The sequence below is a fragment of the Balaenoptera borealis genome (assembly GCF_965194805.1).
Source record: "Balaenoptera borealis genome assembly, chromosome: 13".
NCBI classification, from domain to species: domain Eukaryota; kingdom Metazoa; phylum Chordata; class Mammalia; order Artiodactyla; family Balaenopteridae; genus Balaenoptera; species Balaenoptera borealis.
In genome coordinates this window covers 49,983,315-50,000,352 of record NC_138870.1, presented here as the reverse complement: position 1 = coordinate 50,000,352, position 17,038 = coordinate 49,983,315, and the positions used below count along the sequence as shown (strand labels likewise).

Below are 17,038 nucleotides of genomic sequence, written 5' to 3'. Positions count from 1 at the left end.
GGAGGGGGGGGTGAAAGTTTATCTTTTAAACATGCACTGTCCAACAGGATAGCCATTAGCCAACTGAGGCTTTCTAAATTTAAATTAATTAAAATAAAATACAATAAAAATTCAGTTCCTTTCTCAAACTAACTTCATACCAAGTGTTCAGTAGCCACATGTGGCTAATAGATAACATACATTGGACAATCAGATTTAAAGGACATTTGTATCATCACAGAAAGCTTTCTAATAAAAAAACTAATTGTGACAAGTGCTACAGAGGGGAAAAATAATGCAAGGACAGAGGACAGAACTGTGTGGATGTGATGTTGAAATTTTAGATAGGATAGCTCTAGACGGCCTCTCTGGGAAGATGAATTTTGAGTAAAGACCTGAAAGAAGTGGAGGCATGGGGGTAGCCATACTATAAATGATATTCATCAAGGAAATGCAATTCCAGGTAAAGGGAAGAATAGGTACAAATCCCAGAGGTGAAAGCATGTCCCCATGAGGCTGGCACATCTTAGGAACAGCAGGTGGATCAGTGTAGCTGAGCAGAGTGAGCAAAAGGGAGAATGATGAGGTCAGGCAAGTAACGAAGGAGATGTCATATTCAGAGTGAGATGGGGAGCTTTGGAAGCTTAGGGTAGGTCTGCAGAGAGGAGGGACAAGATCAGACTTAGGTTCCAACAGAATTTCACTGGCAGCTATATTCAGAAACAGGGACACCAAATCATAGGCTACAATAATAAACTGGACCACAAATAATCATGCCTTGGACCAGGTAATGGCAGCAGAGGCAGTGAGAGGTGATCAAATGTTGGATTTGTTTAGAAGGTAGAACCAAAAGATGGGCTAAGTAGGATTAAGAAAAAAAATAATAAACAGAGAAATCAAGGATGGCTCCAATCTTCTTGGCCTCATCAACAGGTTTCGGGAAGAATTTCAGGAGATCAATTTTACATAGCTTAAGTGAGAATGCCTATGAGGCTTTTGAGTGGAACTGTTGAAGAGATGCTTCATACATAGGCCTAAAGTATGAAGTATGGTTACCAGGCAGCTTAAGGGCCTTCTTGAGATTACCGATCATCAATTAAGAGACCAGTACATCCTGCAGCATGTTTTTCTTCAGTTACATTGAGCTGTGAAGATGCAGGCACTGAGCAGGTGAAGAGCCAGCTTTAACCAATTCTGGTTTCATCAAGGCATGCAGGAAAATGGGTAGGTAGGTAAACAAGTTGAGAATGTATGCAAAGAAGTGACAATCATTGAATCTGCTATTTAGCTAAGTAAGGAGGGTAAAGATGGCATGAGGGGAGCACTGATAAGTGTGGCAGTATCAGTACATAGATGGATGGTACCAGTGGGCTGAAGGATTACTAGAGTTGGGATACTAGAGGAAATGGGCTGAGAGATAGAACCTAGTGTTGGAGAGTAAAATACAAGAAAATTGAGATTATGAAGGGTTTAAAAGTTACTGGTAATGGCAAGTTTAAGGATGTGAACATCGGAGTTAGGTTCTCACTGGAGGGGGGCTGAATGATGATGGTGATCATGATGATGATGGTAACCACTACTTCCAGCGCTACCTTTTCTATTACAACAAAGTGTCCCGGTTGGAATCCATAACGTCCTCCCATTTTCTAGAGAAAGTACTAAAGCTTTGAGGGGATAGATAACACGCTTCAGGAGAAATTAGAAACTGGACATTCCTAGGCCTATCTGACTTCAAAGTTATACTTTTCTCTCTCTGTTTTTTTAGTGACATAGGAAGTTCATACTACCATGACAGGTCCTTTTCAATAATAGAAAGATATATTTCTATTGGCATGAGAACTAATTATGCCTTCACAAGTTTGACCATATTCTATTTCAAGAAAACATAGGCCAAATTCATGAACGTATGTTACAAGAAAAAAAAAGTGACGTAATAAGAAATTTTAGTCAACTATAAATATACAAATAACAATAAAGTAAGAAAATTCCAAACTAGGACAAATCTACTCTCCTTCCAATTTTGTATTCTTTTGACAGTGATGCCATAATGCATTTGATGGAATATATGGCTGATGCACATTACCCCAACCTGGAGAGCAGGAAAGAAAAGGATAAGGTTCTCATATCACTAAAACAGAAAAGTGAACAGAAATATGAGCATGAAAGTCATAGAGACCAAGGTATGAGTCCCGTTTTCTTGAAAGATTAACATGCTATCTTATTCCCAGTAAATTCACAATTCAACAACCCCAATATGGGTGAATTGATAAGGAATATATGTTAAATACCTTTGTTTTCATTTATATCTAGATCTACCATTTGTGCATTTATCTAAAGTTTGATTCTGTTAAAATTTTGGTCTAATTCATTTTTTTATTGGGATCATAAATTCTATTGGCTTATCACTGTCATATTATAAAATTTCCCTTTTTCAGGCTGTCTTGGGCCCTACATTTCCTTCTCTCGCACCGCAATTCCAATATTGTGGAATTTAGTTACAACTATTCACATAATCCATACCCTTCAGGACTTCATATTGTTTTATTATCTCCCTTTTTAGACTTGGTATTTCCACCCTATAAAGACAAAATCTGATTTGTCTGTCTTGATAGAAGAGGTATTCTCTGTTTCAAAAACAAATACAGACTCACAAATATATGTTTCTCATCCTTTTAGCTTCTCTGTTTTGAATTTTCTCTGGCCGCATTATGTTACCAAGTATGGTGCTCACTTTGTGTGTCTAGCGTGTTAAAATCTGTTCAGACAATAAGCAGCCATTCACAGCAAAAGATGATGGCACACAACAACTTCTCTGCAATTGTGATGGACTTGGCGCCTCACGCATCCCACATGTCCCTTGTTTTCTGTTTGTCCCAGTCAACAAGGGACAAAGAAAAGTTTGTTCCAGACAACAAGGGACAAAGAAATTGAGTAACTTTAAAAAGTTTCTCAATCTCTAGATCTATGTCCACTCTGGAAGATGACAGAAATCTGCAACATTGAGAAAGAACTCTGTTTCAAAAACAGTTTCTTTAGCCCAGAAGTCAGATAAGCAACTGTCTGTTATTTCTGCCACATGGATTTCACAACTGTCATTTCCACAGCACGTACCATTGCATCTTTCCACTAATATCATAACAGCTTTCAACCAATGAGATAAAATCTCAAATACTTTTACCTTACTCTGATTTTTTTTCCTTCTAATTAATAGGACTAAAATGTTGCTCTCAATGTTTTTGGTCTCTAGATGATTCTTCTTCATCAACATAAGTCATGGACCTGAACATTGTGTCACCTGGTAGAAATCTGGAAAAATTAAAAGAAACTCCAAATCACTAACACACACATAATGTTTCTCCTTTCATTATCTGGATTTCACTCATGTTCTTATTCACAGATCCTTTTCACTCATCATCTGAAGAGAACAGATGAATCCAAAGTAGATCAAAGTTCTATTTCCTGGGTTTATTCCTATTTAGCTTTCCGGAAATGCACACTCATTACTGGGGTGCTGAGAAAATATATAGGTTCCTTCCATTTAGTCCTTCAGATGAATCTTTAATCCAATCACTGATTGCATGGGAGGTGAGGCCAAAGAAGAATGGCATGAATCAAAAACACGCTATAACCATCAAACATTCCTAGGGAGTGCAGAGCACATCCTAAGGAGAACAGTGTAAGGCTAGAGAGCACTGCTTCCAAAATCTATCAAAGCTCCCACAGAAGCTGCCCAAAGCTTTCCACTTAATGCCCCCCTAGTGACCAGAACGATTCTAAGTGTAATTATTATTACTTTAATAGCTTGAGAAATTTATATTCCTCTAGTAAGAACTTCAGTAAAATTGAGGGTGATAATCAATATGCATCACTGTAATCATAAACATTAATGTAAATTAGCTTTGTGATTGTGCAGGCTTATTGCATTCTTAAAAACAACAGATAAAACAATTATAATAAAAATGTTGGGTAACTCAGATCTTTTCATACAGCACAAGAAACAGTAATTCTATCACAGAAAGTCTATAGGTACGGTCAATCCTCATTATCCTTGGGTTCCATATTTTTGAACCTGCGTACTCACTAAAATGTATTCGTAACCCCCAAATCAATACTCGCAGTGCTTTCATTGTCATCCACAGAGATGTGCAGACTGGGGACAAACTGGAACCAGCAGCTACACATGTTCCCAGCTGAGGTCAAAGAAGGTGACACTCTGCCATCTTTTTCCAGCTCTCACACTATAAACAAGTGTCTCCCTATTTAGTGCCACATTTTCCACACTTTTGTACTTTTATTAGTGATTTTGCTGTTTGAAATGGCCTTCAAGCATAGTGCTGAAGTGCTGGCTAGTGTTCTTAAGCACAAGAAGACTGTGATGTGCCTTACAGAGAAAATATATATGTTATATATTTTTCTTTCAGGCATGAGTTATAATGCTGTTTGTCATGAGTTCCATGTTAATGAATCAACGATACATATTAAATAAGGTGTCTTTAAACAGAAACGCACATAAAACAAAGTTATGTATTGATCGATTGATGAAACTGTGACCAGCGGCTTGTAGGAACCTAACCCTGTATTTCTCTTAGGAACGGGAGCTTAGTAATCAATACTTCAGTGTCCATGGCAATTTCATAGAACATAACTAACTAACTGGCATAATGAGAATCAACTGTATCTTAGCACATTAGGATTATGAATATGTTCTTAAAATAGAACAAAAGCAGGGAGAGTACTCAGAGTTGTGATCTTGGTATCCTAGATGCCCATCTTCTGATCTCTTCTGTCTGTATGGACACAAAATATGTTTCCCAGGATCATTTCAGTGGACTTTAGGCCATCAACCACACCTCTCTCCATCTTGCCCTCATGTATTAATCCCATTCACCTCCTTTGCTACTAGAACTCTCTATAACTCTTCCTTTTTAGGGATTTCATTTATAGTATTTCTTCTGCTTTGAATACTTCCCTTCCTTTGATCAATGCTGTATCCTCACCCTCAAGTTCAGCTCAAGAAACATTTCCTGATCACAGCTTTGAGATCTTTTTCCTTTTTACATAGTTTCATGGCAACTACTATGTTTCTTTACTCATGTGTATCGTAAGTGTTATTAGAGAAAGGTGAAAATATCTATTTCATATTCTGTAAGCATATCTGGTGTCTGATGGCTTGGTGTGGCCTTCCAGTGCCAAGCCACTACTTTGCACATGGTAGATGCTCAATGTACATCTGTAGGATAAATGAATGAATGAAACTATATAAGGTTTAGTCCCCAATTATGACACTGGATTACCTACACATCCCCACCTCTGATGATCACAAACAAATACTGTGCATAATTGGTATTTCTGCCACAGTTGGGGATCTCATCTTAGGGTCAGATCCATGAATCACACATCTGCATATGTAATTCTAACTGGCGGAGCAAATTCTTGCTCAAGTACAGCCATCTAGATTAATTGTTTAAAAATCTCTCTGGAATAGATCAATTACTCTGCCAAAGTCACTATTTTTGTAAGAAATAAAGAAAAAAGTATTCAAAGGGTATTTCCAATTTTCTAACATAATTTGTCAAACTTAAGTCACTCACAGCACATGAAAATATGAAATTTAATTTTTATAATGTCCTTTTAAAGTAGTTAATTGAAAAAAAACTGTTGTATATTCCCAATCCTAATATATATATTGTTTGAGGGGGCAGAGAACGGCTCCTTCTTTTGAAAGAAACATTCATAGAAATAGTTTGCAAATTAACCAATATAGTTCAGGAAAGTATTTCATGCTAGACCTCACTAGGACCTTTTAGAAATTTAACCCACATATATCTATCATAAATCTTTTCTAGTTAGTTAAAGAAGAAAGCATTCAACAAGGACATGAAAAGTAACTCACAGAATATAAGGGAGGATCAAAAAAAAGAAACAAAAAACAAGCTTGGATGCTGCCATGACAAAATACAATAGACTGGGTGGCTTAAACAACAGGAATTTATTTCTCACAGTTTTGGAGACTGGAAGTCCTAAGTCAAGGTGCCAGCCAACTTGATTCCTCATGAGAGCTCTCCTCCTGGCTTGCAGACCAGTTGCCTTCTTGCTGTGTCCTCAAATGGCCTTTCTTTGGTGTGTGGGCATGGAGAGAAAGAGATCTGTCTCTTCGTCTTCTTATAGGCCACCAATCCTACTGGAGTAGGACCTTACTCTTATGACCTCATTTAACCTTAATTACCTCCTAAAAGCCCTATCTTCAAACAGTGATATTGAGGGTTAGGATTTCAGCTATGAATTTGCAGAGAAGGCACAATTCAGCACAGCTTAAATCAAACTATAAAACGGATTGCTCCAGAGTAGGCATACCAACTGCTTCCACCAATGACCACAGACCCTACAGCCTATACCACAAATCCCACCGACTCCCAACACTGACACTATTTTTGTTTTGCTTTTGGATCATGGACTATCTGCAACCATCTCATCTGGATGTGTTCTCTGGGGCATCTGTTTCTTCACATCAGTGGTTTCTGAATCAAACCTAGCCTTGCTACACTGGGTTAATGGGTCCTGGGTACTCTAGGTGAAAGGAATTCTATGAAAGTAAATTTCTGGCTTTTTACCTGGGGAGGCAGGAAATCACAAAGTTGGGAATCCCCTATTTACAGGAAGGATTTTCAGAGATATATGATGGCCCCAAAGAATGATCTATGTCCATTTCACCACCTGAGTAGTAGGAGGCATAGGGGAGATGCCACAGCAAATATGAGTAAAAGCCATAGTATTCTTTTAGAACTGATTATTGACCTATTTATTTCTTGCTTCACCCTCTGTTTCCAAACCTTATTGGCACAGGTTGCTCTAGTCAGATTTACTATCTTGTGTGAACCTAATCTGCAATTTCATTCTATAATAGTTAATATCAAGATCAACACAGGAACACAGGAACAACTACCACGAATCAAATACTAAAAATTCCTAAGCATGGAACTCAGTACTATCTATACATTATAATCGTTTATTCATGACAACAACCCTGACCAGTGGATACCATATGTACATATGCAAACATATTTTTCGTTTGCAATTTTACAGACGGGGAAACTGAGGATCCAGGGTCAAATGCGCGGCCCAAACAACAAAGTGGCCAAGTCCACATTTCATATCTGTTATCTTGGAGCTCATTATTTTAATGGCAATGTTCTTCTGCCTCTCACGGGGCTATTAAGCCATTAATAAACCCTCTGGAGATCCCAGGACTTTGCAGTTCGAAGCTCCACTCAAGGGGCCAACTCTTGTCAGGTACAGTTGAGTCCTCTGGTTGGCTACTAAATGTTATATTTCATTAGACAATCTGGTATAGGCATTTTGACATATACCTAGATAGCCACTTAGCTATAGAGAAATTATCTAATTGTAAAGTTACTCATGAGTGATTAGTAAAAGCAACACGTGGTTTTATTCTTGGGAAATCATATATTACTCTATTTTTAAAAGGGCAGTGAGCAGTTATTGTTTTGTCTCTTCAGAAGCCTTCCTTCCTCTGGGAAGAGTGTCATCCTTCCTTTAGGGAACTGCTCCTTTCCTATACCAAATACAGAGTTCCACTCAGGCTGCCAATGTTAGCTCCTCATTCATCCACTGCCTGCAGGGGCAGACGAAAGGAGGCCAGACCCTAGCAGTCTTCCCTAGAATTTGTCTAAGTATAATTTAGGGAAGAGAGGCAATCTCTCTCATGTCCAATTTGAGACTGAAATATGAGATGGAGAAGCCGGTAATCATCTTCCTTGTGTCGGGGGGAGGATACCGAAGTAAATAGACAAGGCTACCCCACCAGAAGAAAGGAGAGAGCAATGTGATGGACAGATGGAAATCACCTGCGCTAGTCAACCTGGAAGATGCTGGTACCCGAGTCCCTCCTCTGACCTGTGTGCAGGAATGTTTTCTCTTTAGACCTTAGGGGGTTTGAATAAGGGTTCTGTCATTTGCAACCAAAACACATCTGCATAAAATATGTAATGAGAAAATAGTGTATTTTAGAGAAATTTTAAGCCCAAAATCAGGAAAGATATTCTTATTCTTGCCAGGCCATAAATTAGTAAGTAGGTTCTTTTCCTAAGTCTGTAAGTAAAATGTTCACTGTCTAAAGCACACATATCAAAAGGGATTTCAGTAAAGTTTCTTAAATTTTCTCTGTTGAAAATAACCTTTAGTAATAATCCAATAGTATGTGGACTGGATTAGCAGCCTTCTGTAGCGAAAGTATCTCCTTGAATAGTCTCAAAGGCCTAAGCATACTTAGGATCTGCCCTTGATTCCTGCCTCCTCCATCCCTGCCTTGAGAGGTACAAAGAAAGTTCCATGGGCATTATTTGATCCCTATTTCTGTGCCTTGAAGTGCCTGCCTCTCACTTGTATTCCCATGAAAAATGGCAATGGGATTTCCACTTACGACTCCTTTTTCATTTGAGATACTGAAGGCTTCCTCTTCTCTAACAGAGATCTGAAAAAGTAGCATATGTACAAACCTTCTCATGACATAATATAAGCTCAATGACTAAGGACATCCCATAGTTTGTTCTAGCCCTTACTTAAAATTTACATAATTTATACTGTAGATACACAACAATCTAAGCCTTCATGTTTGTACTGATCAGTATAATCTAGGTTTTATTCCACATAACAAAACTGCAGAAGCTTAATAAAAAGTTCTTTCTTACTCATTCAAAGTGTAAAGTGGACCAAGGATCTTCCCCTTGTAGCCATATCATATGAAATAAGGTTGTGGGGAAAAGGGAAAAGGAAGATCCACGCCAGCTGGAACTGCCTTGTCCAGGTGTCCAGGGATGACAAACATCCTTCCACTCACATTTCATTGGTCAGAACTAGTCACGTGGGGACTTCCCTGGTGGTCCAGTGGTAAGGAATCCACCTTCCAATGCAGGGGACACGGGTTCTATCCCTGGTCAGGGAACTAAGATCCTACCTGCCATGGGGCAACTAAGCCCACGCGCCTCAACTAGAGAGCCGGCGTGCCACAAATTACAGAGCCCACATGCTCTGGAACCTGCGCGCCACAACTACAGAGCCCACGCTCCACAACTAGAGAGAAAACCTGCAGACCACAACTAGAGAGAAACCTGTGTGCCATAATGAAGAGCCCTTCCGCCGCAACAAAAGATCCCGCATGCCACAATGAAGATCCTGCATGCCGCAACTAAGACCCAATGCAGCCAAAAATAAAATTAAATAAATAAATAAATAAATAAATAAAAGGGAAGCTGGGAAATATTCAAGAGCACATGGAAATTTGGTGAGCAAAATGGTTTCTGCCACACTGGACCATATTTCCTAGGAAAACCTTAGCAATATCTACATTCATGGATGAAAAAATAACCCACCATGGTGTAGGTATAAGAAGGACACAACCTGCTTGCACAGGGCTGTCCAAGTGTACCTGGTACTTTCTGGGTTTTGTAAAGCTAAGCTGAAAGTCCTAGGTATCTTAATTGCAAGGTTAGAATGAACTTCTTTTCTGTTTTAATTGCTGCTAAGATACAGCACTATATGACTTATTTTCATAGTCTCCTTCATTCTGCAAACATATTTAGAGCACAGAGCAAAATAATATAGTGAGCTTATTTAGACTTTAAAAAGAATAGAAAAATACACATTATATACTATGGCCACCAACCTCCTATGCCTAAAACCTTTTGCTTGTTGGCCTCCAGTAAAATAAGCTCAGTGGTCTGATGCTTGGTCCCTTGGGTAAAGTAGTCCATCATAAAACCATCACCCTTCCTTTAGCACAATCGGCAGTTACTGCTCACATAAAACAGAAGAGTAAGTTGCCATGGAGACAAAGCCAACTCTCCACTTTAGAATGGCTGATTCTTCCAAGTCATAACAGATATTACCAGAAAAATAACATGAGGTACTCACAGAGACTGGCAGCGCCAAATCTGTGTTCTGTCATTGAGTAGCTAACCATGTTCACATTATCTTTTGATATAGCAACAAAGACACACATTGCACTAAAAGATAGTCCAACATAATCACTGTTTACAAAATAAATCCTTATATCTGTCTAAACAATGTGGAAAGTTTAAATCGTAGTATGTTTTCTACCTCTAATTAGTGCTTTATTAATGGGGTGACCACTCTCCTCGACCTATTTGCTGAAATTCGTTAGAGCTCCAGGAGACCATATGGATGGCCAGATGGGGTACTGTAATTTAATGCCATTATTCTAAGGATGAAGTAAAGGGTAAACATAATTTGCATTCTTTTCCATCCATCCTGCATGTCTTTTATTAGTTTCATTTTTAATTCAGACATAAGAAGGGAAGATAATACCTTGCTACCAAGGCCCAAATGCCAACTAATCATTACAAGAGACTCCAGCCCCGACATCACAGGCCAAGCCTCTGAACACACTCCGTCTTACCCAGTGACCCCACCACGGTGATTAATAGGTTGAGTGCTAAGCCCTAATGAGTGTCAGATCTTAGATGTTCTCTAGGCTAATGTAATTAGCACTATGTTGAACACAATATTTCAGTTACTTGGTAGAGAGACTCATTATACTTCATAGTAAACTATATGCCTTTTTGCTTTACATCTTTAAATTTATTTAATAATCATCAGCCTAGAAGGCCTCTATAAGTAGAGATTTTTCAAATATTAGAGAAAAATTTAAATACAATATTTTTAAATCAAATATTGATTTGCTCTTACAACAGTTCAGAGATACTTGTTGAAATGTAAGTTTCTGGACTCTACCAACAGAAATTCGGATAAAAAAGGGTTTGGGATAAGACCCAGAACTATGCATTTTTAATAACAGACCCATGATTCAGAAGCAGAAAATCTGTGGACCATACGTGGAAAAGCACTGCCACTTTAGTAACAGGACCAATGTCTGTGTCTTAGATTAATTGAGTCTATCAGACTTTTTGTTTTAAATAGCTACTATGTTTCTGAAAAAAGTTATCTGCACCCACATAAGGGGAATTGATTTCATAATGAGATTACAGTTTTAAATGTACCAATATTTCTTGTTAGAAAAATTAAAAACTAATTATCAAGGTAAGACATGGATGTTATTTCCAACAAACCATGTAAGTGTATGAGTTCTCCATGCAACAGTGGACATGGCAGGTAGTAACAGTTCTATCCAGCAGGCAATGGACCTGGAATTACTTTTCTACTTTTAAGGGAAAGACCAAAGGGTAGCTGAATTTCTGATGACTTTTCTCCATGGCAGAGATGATGTACAAAATGTCTCAGCTCTAATGAGTAAGGACTCTAAGCACTTTTTCCAACTACTTACTCAGAACTCACCTAGATATTACCATCTTCAATCACTACCTACTAAGTATTGTCATGTGTCTAGCATTGCTTTCTTAAACCAACTAGATACAAAATCCCTGTGGATCTTTAATTTATACCTATTTTATTCATCTATTACCCTAAACATTTTAAGGCAGGTTTTTCTAAATTGCTATTTTACCAAACTACAGTTTTCTTGATGAACTTCAAAAGACTTCTCTTTTGTGCTTTTTAACATCTATATTGTATGTATTAAAAATGGGAAAATAAGAGCACAAATAAAATAAAAACAGTTATTTAATGATAAATATTTATTTACTTATTTACAATTTGGCATTGAGATTTATTGGTTTGAGAAAAGTAATTACGTTGTTCTTCATTCTAAGCCTCCTTTTAGAGCCAGCCTGGGAGTGGAAGAATGTCATATGATCATGGTACGTCTATAAATACAACCTGCTTTCATCGGATGGAGAATGATTGATTATTGGGGTATCTATCAAGCTCTATCTGAGACTTGCTCTATGTTATTTTATTTCTTCCTCTAGAAACCCTGAATTTCCCAGCAACCCTGCCCCTGCCTCTCGGTAGGGCAGTGTAAGAGTTCTGACCAATGGAAGGTGTACAGAAATATCGTTTAACCCTTCCAGGCCTGGCCCCTAAAATATCCCAGATGATGTTCCACACTATCTGTGTTCATTCTCTGTCCAGCTGGATGGAGTACATTTAGGAAAGACTACAAAGCCTTAGGTGATGGCACAGCCATTAGATAAAACATTACTTGAGTAAGAAAAAAGCTTGAATTCCCTTAAGACCCTGGGACTTTGAGGTTGTTTGCTTAAAACTAATAAAGTCAACTGAGACTTGACTTAATTAAAAAATTACATAAATTTTTGTGTTGCTTATAAGTTAGTCAATGATCAGCTCAACTGACAATTATTAATGTATGGAACCCAAAATCCAAATTCAATAGACTTACACAAATTCACTAGAGGAATCTGTTTCAGTTATATTTAAGAAGGGGGAAAAATGACATATTAGCATATTTTGGAATTCAGGACAAGATGGCTTTCTGCATTGCTTTAGCAGAACATGATTAAGGAACACCTGACCCATGGGATAGAGGAACAAGACCAGCGTACAGTATCTACTGTTTCTACAGTCATCAGAGATAACACAGGTACAACCTTTAAAGCAACTGTCCAGTGTAGAATCTCAGAAAGTGTTTTAAAAGCAAAGGTTTTCATTGACATATCCAAATAGCACTTTAAAGTTACCTTTAGGTACTGGAACAGAAATGCATCAATTTAACCTAACCAAAAAGGTAATGGAGACATACAGTGGATTAATGTAAAATCACTGACATACAGAAAGTAGAAAATACCCACCAACACACACACACACACAGGATTATTTGGGGATCAAACTTTTACCTTGGTAGTACAATAAGAAGACAATACCCTAAAGAATAATTATTATGCCACTAAACAAATGACCTTGGTGGGGCAGTAGCTGAATCAGCTTTCTGGAAGGCCTTGCACAGACCTGGCTCTGTCACTTACTTTATGGAGGTAAGAGAAGGGCAAAAGAGCATAGTGATTACATGTGTGGAGTCTCAATTTCTATCTGCCACTAATGAGCTACTTGACCTGGGAAAAGTACTTTATCTATCTCCTCGGCTATAGAATGGAAAGAAGTAATTCTTATTTCACAGAATGTTAAAAGAATTAGGTCCTATGACGCATAGCAAGCATTTAGAGAGGCCTTAGCTGAAAGTAAATATGAACACATGTTGGATATTATTCCTAACGGTGTATCCGCATCACTATGAACCATATTATCCTCACCTGTAGAGTAAGACATTGAAAGATGATTTGTATAATTTCTTTAAGTGCTTATATTCTGAGTGTATATCTGTTTCTTAAAGTCAAATATCCAGTTGAAAATGAAAACCCTAAAATCTAAGTATTTTAAGTAATGACTAAAAAAAATCTGTAGACCGTCTTGTCTGCTGTTAGGATTGATTTAAAGCAGATAGGTGACACAGCAATGAACTAATAATTCCAATAATTTTTAACAGAAGTAATATGGTACTTATTTATTCATTATCCCTTATGAATCATACCCTCATCTGAACATGGAATGTAACAAGATAATCGTCAGGCAACCATTTAAATTAAAAAATGTCATATTTAATAAGTACTACAGAGATAAGGAATTATTTTATCCACATGAACTTGAATGGATCCAGAATATACATGATAACACTCTATTTTGCAACTTAAAGTGAATTACTTTCTAGGCTTATAGATTGTCAGCAACTTGAGTTTCTTTTTCATTCAGAAAAAAGCAACTGTAGCAATATTAGGAAACGATACTACCATTATAGTATAGACTCTATTGCAAATTAAATGGAAATGTGCCACCCTTGAAAATTCCATAATTTAGTAAATCTTAGTTTGTGCAAAGACATCCTCGTTCAAATAAATACTCTAGTAAGACTCAGAATGAAGTGAATAGTTTAAGATGTTGAATTACTAAAATCACTAAAAATTCAGTCCTAATTATACTTCTGGTTGGTTTTAAGTGAGGATAATATGAAAACAGGGCTTTAATGTACCAAGGCACTACATGTAAAATACTGTGGCGTGGAGCAATTGCTTTCTTAAACCAGAATTGTATTTAGTCCAAAGAACCTTACCTCCTGCGTACATAACAGCTAGCATAGTGGATGATATCCATGCTATTTCACTGTAGGTAGCGTTGAATATTAGCTGAATTTCTTTGAAGAAAACTGTGACAGCTTTGGGAAATGCATATGAAAATCCAATGGAGATAAAAGCTGCTCCAACCACTACCCAGCCCCATCCTCCATCAGGAGGTGGATGTAGCGGTGGGGAGACTGCTGGGGGTGGCATTTCCACTCCTCTACTTGAAATTCAAGTAACCTGCATTAAAAAAATGAAATAATAGTTTAAGCCATATTTCCATTTTCATAAATCACTCTTGGTAGTTATCAAAATAATATTATTATAATATTTTTATTCTATTAACTACAACTATGTAATTTTTTCATAAATATTTTTTAATACTCTGGTACTCAGAAAGTTATCAGAAAATTAACCAAAAAGTTGGAGTGACGTATGTAACTTTGTTACGGGTTAAAAATTGAAAGCATTTTGTTTATGGAAACAATTACTCAAAGAGAAGTTGAGAATTCAGATTATACTAAAGTACCAACCAAAAAACAAGAGCTATCTCAATCTGATTTCTAAGACAAATGGAGCTGTCATCACTTAGAATAATTTCTTAATCCAAAACATTTAAGATTTTCTATACAAAGGTTAAAAGGACCTTATATTACATCTGATGAATTTTACAGAATTAAATAGTAAGCATATTTTAGAATTTTTCCACTTAAAAAAAAAAAATTTATTTATTTATTTTTGGCTGCATCGGGTCTTCGTTGCTGTGCACGGGCTTTCTCTAGTTGTGGTGGGTGGGGGCTACTCTTTGTTGCAGTGTGCAGGCTTCTCATTGCGGTGGCTTCTCCTGTTGTGGAGTGTGGGCTCTAGGGGCACGGGCTTCAGTAGTTGTGGCACGTGGGCTCAGTAGTTGTGGCTCGTGGGCTCTAGAGCTCAGGCTCAGTAGTTGTGGCGCACAGGCTTAGTTGCTCTGTGGCATGTGGGATGTTCCTGGACCAGGGCTCAAACCCGTGTCCCCTGTATTGGCAGGAGGATTCTTAACCACTGAGCCACCAGGGAAGTCCTCCACTTTTAATAATTGACAATACTTAAAGACATTTTAGCAGAGATCTATTTTCTAAAATTATAGGATTAGAAATTGTGTGATTCTAATGAATTAATTTTAATGCACTTCCAAAACTGGTGATACCTATCATTTTATGAATGATACATTTTATGAATTCTTCGTAGCAATGATATGCTCCCAATCAAATGGATGGTATGTTATTTTTATTCAAAGAAAGGGACTTTCTTTTTGGATATGCCTAGGAACACTTAACTGCTAGCTTTATGGTATAGAGCACCCACTCTCTTGTGGAAGAAATGATCACATATAGCTTAATACAACTGAAATTAAATTTAAAAAATCTTGGTTCCCTAACATCAGTGTTTCTTTGTAGAGCGATGCTGCTTGCTTGGCCTTTAGCTGTAATCGCCAATATTTCTCAGCATCTTCCTTTTACTACTCTCATTCCATTTGTGAATATTTTTCAATTGGAATGTAGAGGAAAAAGGAAACGCTTGTCTGTTGGTAAGACAATATAGAAAATAAGCAAATAAAAGCTAAATTTGCCACTAATTCAGGAGACCTACCAAAAACTAAACAGGTATCTATGAACAGACACAGAGGTTTAATTTTTGTTTGATGTCAAACTGTGTCTAAGATATTTTTGGTGATCTTCTATATGCCCCTTCCAGATTTTGAGTGAAAACATTCTTTAAAGTTTTCTAATTTGTCCATAGTTCTAGCCAAGGACTTTGCCTTCAGAAACTCATACAGGCAAAATGATAAAAATGAAACTTAAAATAGGTAGAGCACTGTTTCCCTAGAATAAATACGATGATGATGAGTATTAGAATGGAAGTAACAATATGGACAACTATTACCTTCACTCTTTTTCTGAATGTTAATTTTGGCAAATATACTTAAGCCTTTTTAACATAATATTTTACAGTATTTCATAGATGAAGGGAAATCGATATAATCTGCAATTAACAGATAACAGGGCTGAAGATTAAAATGTTTATTTTACATTATGTGAGTCAGGCATATCTGCAAGGAAGTTCTCAGACATTCAGCTTTAATCACATTTTTTTTCTTGAGTTTTTTCAGCTCTACTGAGGTATAATTGACAAATAAAAGTGTAATATATTTAATGTGTAACATGATTTGATATACATATACATTATGAAAGGATTCCCACAATCAAGTTAATCAATACATCTATCACCCCACATATTTACTTTTTTTGGTATGAACACTTTATATTCTACTTTCTTAGCAAATCTCAATTATACAGCACAATATTATCAACTATAGTTACCATATTACACATTAGATCCTGAGAACTTATTCAACTTATAACTGAAAGTTTGTACACTTTTACCGTCCTCTCTCCATCTCTACAGTGTTATTATGTAGAATTTGTCTTTCTCTGTCTAGCTTATTTCACTTAGCATAATGCTCTCCAGGTTCATCCATGTTGTCCCAAATGGCAGAATTTCATCATTTTTTAAAGCTGAATAATATTCCATTGTGTGTGTGTGTGTGTGTGTATACATTTCTTTATCCATTCATCTGTCAATGGGCACTTAGGTTGTTTCCATATCTTGGCTACTGTGAGTAATGCTTCAGTAAACATGGGAATACAGATATCTCTTTGAGATAATGATTCCCTTTCCTTTGTATATGTACCCAGAAGTAGAACTGCTCAATCATATGGTAGTTCTATTTTTAATTTTTTGAAGAACCTCCATACTTTTTTCCATAGAGGCTGAAACAGTTTACACTCCCACCAACAGCATAAAAGTCTTCTGTTTTCTCTACATTCTTGCCAGTATTTGCTATTGCTTGTCTTTTTGATAATAGCCATTCTAACAGGTATGAGGTAATATCTCATTTTGGTTTTGACTTTTATTTCCCTAATGATTAGTGACGTTAAGCACCTTTTCATGTACCTGTTGGCCTTTTATATATCTCGTTTAGAAAAATATCTATT

The 17,038-nt window shown here is 37.0% G+C and overlaps 1 protein-coding gene and 1 long non-coding RNA gene across 11 annotated transcripts in view; one reads left to right on the top strand and one right to left on the bottom strand.

Annotated features, from left to right (window-relative positions):
* LOC309609610 overlaps positions 1–17,038 on the top strand; it is a 705,176-nt gene that overhangs the window by 354,017 nt on the left and 334,121 nt on the right. The gene's annotated exons all lie outside the window — the stretch shown is intronic.
* The window catches only part of SLC16A7 (solute carrier family 16 member 7), a 171,879-nt gene that overhangs the window by 49,238 nt on the left and 105,603 nt on the right, over positions 1–17,038 (bottom strand). For 8 of the 10 annotated variants that reach the window (XM_082351256.1, XM_082351260.1, XM_082351257.1 and 5 more), the window contains one exon: positions 13,997–14,243. In XM_082351256.1, the coding sequence (XP_082207382.1) occupies positions 13,997–14,213 (217 nt within the window). In that variant the 5' untranslated portion in view covers positions 14,214–14,243. The other 2 variants (XM_082351263.1, XM_082351255.1) reach the window with 2 other exon arrangements.